The 8,091-nt window shown below is 49.0% G+C and overlaps 1 protein-coding gene across 1 annotated transcript; it reads right to left on the bottom strand.

The window, feature by feature from the left end:
• Window positions 1-4,724: 4,724 nt before the first annotated feature.
• On the bottom strand, window positions 4,725-6,944 carry LOC125540695. The gene is made up of 3 exons (XM_048704281.1): window positions 6,567-6,944; window positions 5,312-5,429; window positions 4,725-5,221 (listed from the first exon to the last, which is right to left on the bottom strand). The coding sequence occupies exons 1-3, from the start codon at window positions 6,881-6,883 to the stop codon at window positions 5,018-5,020; spliced, it is 639 nt and encodes a 212-aa protein (XP_048560238.1). The 5' UTR covers window positions 6,884-6,944; the 3' UTR covers window positions 4,725-5,017.
• Window positions 6,945-8,091: the final 1,147 nt, after the last annotated feature.

Genomic DNA, 8,091 nt, shown 5'->3' with positions numbered 1-8,091 from the left:
TGACTTGATGGCCAGGGGCGTAGTTTTCGATCTGCTCCAGGTGGCCGAGCGGATTGGCCCGCAGAGCGAAGCCGCCGAAGACGAAGATCTGTCCGGGGAGAAAAGTCTCACCCTAGACCGTATCGTTGTTGATGATCAAAGGAGCCATCGGGCCTAAAGGCGACGACACAGAGGAACTCTCAATGAAAGCACCAATGTCGGTGTCAAAACCGGTGGATCTCGGGTAGGGGGTCCCGAACTGTGCGTCAAGGCCGGATGGTAACAGGAGACAAGGGACACGATGTTTTTTACCCAGGTTCGGGCCCTCTCGATGGAGATAATACCCTACTCCTGCTTGATTAATATTGATGATGTGGGTAGTACAAGAGTAGATCTACCACGAGATCAAGGAGGCTAAACCCTAGAAGCTAGCCTATGGTATGATTGTTGTGTATGGAGTTGATTGCCTACGGACTACAACCCTCCGGTTTATATAGACACCGGATAGGGTTAGGGTTACATAAAGTCGGTTACAACGGTAGGAGATCTTGAATATCCGCATCGCCAAGCTTGCCTTCCACGCCAAGGAAAGTCCCATCCGGACACGGGACGAAGTCTTCAATCTTGTATCTTCATGGTCCAGGAGTCCGGCTGAAGGTATAGTCCGGCTACCCGAACACCCCCTAATCCAGGACTCCCTCAACAGGCATGCCCAAGACGGACAACGAGAGGACACGTGGCGCGTCCCGTGTGAACGCAAATCCGTCGAATTTGAGCCGAAAATGTGTCTAGATGGAGCGGACATGATTTGGTTTTGCGTCCACGTGTTGGGCCGGTGTTTGTGTCCACTTCAACCCAAGCAGACACATGTGGACCAAATGCGTTGGCGGCTTTGAAGTTGCCCTCAAAACTCGGAAATAATGCAGCGCCTGAGAGCATCTACAATCACGCGCCCTAATCCCGTCTCAAACACTAGGAGGGCGGTCACTCATCGATCAAAAAACCCAACCCACCCGGGCGCCTCAAACCGGCCTCAACACCCGGGTTGTCCGGCGCCCCTCATATCCAGCCCAGATGTAGGGCGGACATGGGGAGACACGGGCATGCCCGGGGCCGTCCGCCATGTCGGACCTGACAGACCCAGTCACAACCGACCCCACTGTTATCCCACAGAAAAAATCCAATCCTTCTCCTCGCTCCGAACCCTATCTCACTCACTCTCCTATCCTCTCCGATTCCGATCCAATCCGGTACAATGTCGAGCTACGGCAGCTACTCCGGCTCTGACCTCTACATCGAGGAGGAGCTGGCCCTCTGCATTGTCTTGGAGCGGGCCAAGGTGGACATCGGGGGCAGGTCCGAATCTGCATCGTCGCCGCTCCCGCGCTAGTGTAGCGCAGACACGGGAACCGGCCCCAACCGGCCCGCGCGCGTCTTCGGTAGGGCAGCGCACTTCGCTCCGCACCTGTGCCGTCCCCTTCCCCCGCCGCCAGCCCGCACGCGCACTGCGGAAATCTGTAGCGGGCAAGGGAGAGGGACGTGGCGGAGCAGTCTGTGCGTCGTCGCCGCGGGATACCAGCGGAGCCCAACGAGAGCGAGCGACTCCTCTCTTGGGTCTACCGCCGTTCGGTGACGACGGTGGAGACGGGCGCTCGCCGCCTATGACGGAAGAACGAGGCGCTCTAGCTTGCCATAGAGTAGTCGGAGCGCGAGGCGAACGCGGCAGCGGCTGAGGCAGCTAGGGTGGCCAAGTTGAAGTGACCGTAAGATAGGGTCGTCCACACGGATGAAGGGGCTGATCGTTCTCTCCGACTCGTCCGACGATGGCGAAGGCCACAGCTCCACCCCCTCCTCCGACGACCATGACCGTCCATTAGCCGCGGACGCCTACAGCTACGCCGGCGATCGAAAGGGCAAAAGCCCGACGAGGAAGTGGTGAAGACGCTTCTCTTCCTATGTTTATTATCGTTTTTTAGTTGTTAAAAATAAGAACTTATCCGGCGATGAACTCCGATGATCTTTCGGACGATGTACAATTTGTTCATGTGTATTTGGTTGTCCGTTTGATGCCGATTTTGTTGTTTGATCATGTAGAATAGCTCATCATGTTGCATGCGTAGTATGGATATAGAATGCCATATACGAGGTACACGGATATGAACAGAGGACTTTTAGTCATGACCGGTCATTGTCCACAAACACGTCCGAATACGTCCGTGGATGTTTGAAGGACCGGATTTAGCAAGTCCGATTGTACATGTAGCGTGGTACGCCCAGCGCGAGCGGCCAGGCGTGTACGCTTTACTGTTGCGCGACCGGCGGACGGTGGGCATCGGTATCGCCACACATCCGCGCGGCGGGCGACGGTGACGTCGAGGGGACAGGCGCGTGTAGTAGTACGAGCGTGCGGAGCGAGCGTGGTCCCCGCGGGGGCAGGGGGCCGCACAGTGCACGTGAGCCGAGCGCCCCGTCCCCATCCCATCCCCATCCCGCGCACGGAGCCGCACCGTTTCCCCCCCAACCCAACATGCCACCACGTGATCACGGAAACCCGAGGCCCCTCGAGCCCACGCCCCCCTCTCCGCTCACCATCCTCTGTGGCCTACCCCTCCCGTGTGTGCGCCTGTGTGGCCGTCCCCATTTGTCGTGCCAGTCCACAACACAAGCGTCCAATTTTCAGAAGAAAATAAAACTAATAACCGTACCACCGTATTTTCGGCTTGTAGTACGTACCACACGCTCAAATTCCGTTATTTTTGCTGCTCTGCGGTACGGGCGGCCCGTTCTCGCCGCGGTGAGAGCTGGAAAAGGTAGGAGTACCGCCGTACGGATGGATGCGGGGAGCAACTTTATTTACTCGAGGCTGACAGTGTTGTGGCCATGATCAGCCGCTGGCAGCCGTGCTAATTAGTACTGCTAGTCTGGAGTTATTGGGTCATGTGATGTTCGTGTCGCGTCAGTCGCCTGCCGTCCCTGACAAAACCACAGCAAACCAAACCAACGCGGACCGTATGACCGACGTCCAATCCAATCCATCCAGCCACACACCTGCAGACAACTCCAGCTGGGACTGAGACGTACCAGTACTACTACCCTCGGACACTTTTCATATGCGGACGCTCGCGGGTTCCCGTTTCCCGGTCTCGCCTGACCGGAATAAACAAACAAACAAACAAGCCACAGGACTACACGGTGCCCACAGAGCTTAGATCTGGATCGAAAGCCGGGCGTTTTAGGCTTGACGATGCGCAGTTACCTGGAAGCAGGCGCAGAGGGGCAAGAAACCGAGCTTCTTCTGATCATCAGTGGCGTGCACCGCGCTGAAAACGACCTCTTTGAACGGTTCTCGGTTTCTTCTTGTAGTACAAAGCTAACTTGCCGATGTTAAGGATGCATCACAGTTACAGGGGAACGTACGTACGTATCTTGAGAGAAAAAGGTGGTGAGAACGTGACGGTGCATTCCTCGAAAAGGGGCTCCGGCTTTCTACTGGCTCCCATTAACAACGAGCCCGCGTGCGCATCCGGAATTCCAGATTTTGGGTGGATAAGGAGATCCGGTGCCAATTGGAGCCTCCAGAGCACATGAACGGCACTGCCTCGACTATAATTATTCTAGCAAAAGTACTGCCGGCTAAGCGCATACGTGGTCAGGCCTTCTTAATTGAATTCCTGATGACTGACTGGTGGATGATGAAGGGAGGGAGGCCAGATTTTTCGAGGTGCAGGTTTGAAGACTGTACCTATGTCAAAAAACTAAATTGCATTGGCCTGTAGCTGCGTAATGAACATCACGTGGAGATCAGACTGATGCTGGACTATTTGCCCGGCGAACCGCCTTGCTTCAGGTTCAGGGTGATCTGCCTCTCCGTGAATATCAACCAGGTCGAGTTACTTCGCTGCACTGCAATGATCAGTAAACAGCAAACCCACTGGGAATCTGGTGCTGTAGTGCCCATGCTGGAAGTGTCGGCGACGTCCATGTGGAATATACTTTTGCTAAGCTAAATAGCACACACGGATAAAAGAAAACCGCAAATAGTAAATGATATCAACTACTCCCCCGTCCCATCATACTCCCTCCGTTCCTAAATATAATTTTTTTGAGATTCTAATATAAACTACACATGGAGCAAAATGAGTGAATCTACACTTTAAAATTCGTCTATATACATACATATGTACTCCCTCCGTAAACTAATATAAGAGTGTTTAGATAACTAAAGTAGTAATCTAAACGCTTTTATATTAGTTTACAGAGGGAGTAGTCCATATTAAAATATCTAGAAGACTTATATTTAGAAACGAAGAGAGTACAAGATATTAGTACTCCCTTCAGGCTGCGTCAGAGGGAGTAGTTTTAATATAATGGTCATGAACACACACTGGAACAGGTACAATGGACTGAGAAACGCAAGCAATGTCGAACAAGCATGCCTCAGCATTGTCAGAGACAAGATGCTCGAGCAAAAAGGATCTTGACAAATATGCAGAATGGCTAAGGGGAAAGAACCATTGTGTAATCAGTTTGTTTGATATCAGTCACTCTCAACTGACAGGCAAACTCCCCATTATTCGAGGAATGGCTAAGGGGAAAGAACAAGCATGTCTACGAAGCTGAATTATTCTGTCGACATAAGAGGAAAAAATGTACCAAGCTGTCCCATAAACCAGAGCCATGATGGAACAATACCTTTCCGAAGTTGAACAATCAAGCACAAATAGAATATATTTACACCACGCTAAGCTAATAACATTAAGGGCTTCACCATTAGCTACACGCCACATATTGGTAAAAAACAAAGAGAAAAAATATCCAACGAGGTCAGCAGTCGAACTCTCAGGTATTGTCTGAATGAAACATGACTGTCAGCTATCTGCTCCAAATAAATGTGGCCATCAACTCTATTATTTGATTCAGATCATGTTACAATGGTTGCTCGAGGTACAAAAGAAAAAAGAAGAGTGGGAAAATGAACCTAAGTATACCTGACATATACACAGTACCTCAACTGATTAAAAATTATCCCTCAAAGAACTTAAATGCTTAGATTTATGGTGTCCTTGAGAAGTTTGCGAACACTAGCTTTTACTTCAGCAGTAACCTGTAGTGGCTCAGGATATGCATCCAGTACAAACAAAGCAAGGATCCTCATAGTATCTGACAAGATCACTTTATCATACCTAGGCACCTCCTGGTTAATAAACTGGCATGAACTTCTTATCTTGCAAGAGCTGCATACCTGAAAGAGCACAACATGTAAGAGGGAAATCTCAAGCATGCGTTGAGAACAAATTCTTCTACTGAAGCTACCGAATTGAAAATTGCATACTTTCTCTTCTGGCAAGTTGAAGAAAGCTCGTAATCTTTTTGATGCAAAAACTGTTCTTCGCTCGACAGATGGGCAGCCAAACAATGCTACCTTCTTCAAGTCACTTCCCGACAACCATCTGCAGTGACAAGCAAAAGGTTCAACGACAGATGAATCAAGTGATTTGTAACAGTTCTGCCATGTTATTCTGCCTTTTACCTTCGGCTAATAATATAAAACACATTAGTTCACACACACAAAAAAGAACTATGCAGCTGCCTTTTCACATTATTCAGTGATAAAACAAAGGCAGCAAACATGGGGAACAAGATCAATATTGTTTCCGAAGATGTTGATGCAATATGCCTTAAAGGCCCAAAACCACCATTAACCTTGCCATGGCAGCATCCACTGCAAATTGAACACAAAGAGTTCCCACTTTCAAAAACAATTGATCCTCTGCAAATCATTAATCCACTAGTTTTTCTTAAGATGCTGTTCTCTACAAATGTACCTAAGATTAGACCATATAGATGGAATAATGAACGCATTTCGACAAAATAGAAGCATGCATGTTCTCCTCCAGCAGGCCAGCACACTGATCGACAAGGGTTATAAGATCTAGCTCAGAGATGGTATTTCAAACAGACATCATACATGAGCATAAATTTGGTTCTTGCACTATCTCTAATTAATCTAGTCGCTTGAAATGAATCAATGATCTGTTGTCGAGTGATGCCTTCGAATATACACGTTACAACTACCAAATCCAATCTCTCTGGAGCAAAAGAAAGCAATTCATTGCTAGAATCACATTGTGATGCCTTGCCATGCCAAAGATAAAAGTCAATGTTAAAAGTCGTAGACAGAAACCCCAGAGCATTCAATTTCCAATTCAAGTCAAGCTACACAAATACATAGTGCTATTTCTCCTGGATATTTTACCCGAAAACATACTTTCCCAGGCCAATGAAATCAGTAATATAATTCATCCACCATTCCAGGCCAAACATACTTTGTACTAAATCAGCGGCACTTATTTTGGGACGGAGGGAGTACTATCTTTTTTCCAGAAATGTTCCTAAGATGCAACAAAAATGGACTGCTAGTGACAACCGAGACCCTTAAAACACAGCCACTTAGCTCTCCAAATCTGAATATTTCATGGCACTTAATAGCATCCATGATCTCTCTACCATACGAAGTATCCATCTGAGCCAACTGTCGAGGATGCTATAAGACCAAGGTTACAAACAATACGAGAATCAGAACTCACTTGGCGACGACCTGGTGATCGTTGCCGAACCGCTCGGCGGCGGCCTTGACAGCGTCGGGGGATACTACATGCGGCGCATCCGGGATGTAGGGTCCCGGCAGGTATCGCCCCTCGTGAAGCCGCCGGAGCAGCGCTGCCGCATCCTCCCCCCACGGGTGCCTTGATCTCGGCCTCGCCTTCCGCCGCCTAGGATCATCGCCGGACTCCGGCGACAGCGGGCGAGGCTTAGGATTAGGAATGGGTCGGGGCGTGAAGAGGGAGGAGAGTTTCGGAGCGGCGGCGGCGGCGGAGAGACGGCGAGAGGCGGCGAATGCCATGCACGGGTTTAGGGCTTGTGTGCCTGAGATGGGGAACAGGGAGACATCTCCGGCTGTGGTTCTTAACCGTCCGATCAACATTCTATGGGCAGATCTCACAGTTTTTCATGTCTCATGAGAACTCAATATTGAGGACCCCCTTTCTGTTTCTGATTTCCAAAAATTCAGTATAGATGCTGATTATAATTTTTTTGAGGGGATGCGTTATAGAATTTTCCTTGCATAATTTTATTTTCAAACGAATCAGTTCAGTTATTTATATTTTTTGGAAAAAAGTCTTATGTTCTACTCAATTTAATGTTTTTTTTAAAAAACTTTCGATCTATTCATAATCTATCATGGCAGTAAAGAGAACACTAGAGGTAATACAAGTTACAATCAAGTCCATGGATCACCGAGCAACGCTACATGCACTTAAGCGAGACGAAATCATGCCGCCGTCATTGCCCCTCCCTTATCGGAGCGGGGAAAACCTTGTTCTAGTAGATAGTTGGCCTGTCGCCGGGCTATGGCCCCACAAGACCAACACACTAGAGTAATACATTGGAAGGATCAAACCTGTTGTTGAGTGCGTGCTGATACGTCTCCGTCGTATCTATTTTTCCAAACACTTTTGCCCTTATTTTGGACTCTAATTTGTATGATTTGAATGGAACTAATCCGGACTGACGCTGTTTTCAGCAGAATTGCCATGATGTTGTTTTATGTGCAGAAAACAAAAGTTCTCGGGATGACCTGAAACTCCACGGAATATCTTACAATAAATAATAAAAAATCCTCGCCAAAAATGAAGACCAGGGGGCCCCACCCTTTCCACGAGGGTGGGGGTGCCCGCCCCCCTAGGGCGCGCCCCCCTATCTCGTGGGCCCCCTGGAGACCTCCCGACTCCAACTCCAACTCTATATATCTGCTTTCGGGGAGAAAAAAATAGTGGAGAAGAATTCATCGCGTTTTACGATACGGAGCGCCGCCAAACCCTAAAACTTCTCGGGAGGGCTGATCTGGAGCCCGTTCGGGGCTCCAGAGAGGGGGATTCGTCGCCGTCGTCATCATCAACCATCCTCCATCACCAATTTCATGATGCTCACCGCCGTGCGTGAGTAATTCCATCGTAGGCTTGCTGGACGGTGATGGGTTGGATGAGATTTATCATGTAATCGAGTTAGTTTTGTTAGGGTTTGATCCCTAGTATCCACTATGTTCTGAGA

The sequence above is a fragment of the Triticum urartu genome, chromosome 2 (assembly GCF_003073215.2).
Source record: "Triticum urartu cultivar G1812 chromosome 2, Tu2.1, whole genome shotgun sequence".
Taxonomy (NCBI): Eukaryota; Viridiplantae; Streptophyta; class Magnoliopsida; order Poales; family Poaceae; genus Triticum; species Triticum urartu.
The sequence above is the reverse complement of the archived record's forward strand: the minus strand, read 5'-3'. Positions and strand labels throughout refer to the sequence as shown.

Bases quoted from the DNA above. Each gene is read 5' to 3' on its own strand.
- LOC125540695 (XM_048704281.1), bottom strand. From the start codon at position 6,883: ATGGCATTCGCCGCCTCTCGCCGTCTCTCCGCCGCCGCCGCCGCTCCG. The intron at 5,430-6,566 runs GTGAGTTCTGAT...TTGTCACTGCAG, and splicing joins GATCACCAGGTCGTCGCCAA to ATGGTTGTCGGGAAGTGACT. The intron at 5,222-5,311 runs GTATGCAATTTT...GTGCTCTTTCAG, and splicing joins TCAACTTGCCAGAAGAGAAA to GTATGCAGCTCTTGCAAGAT.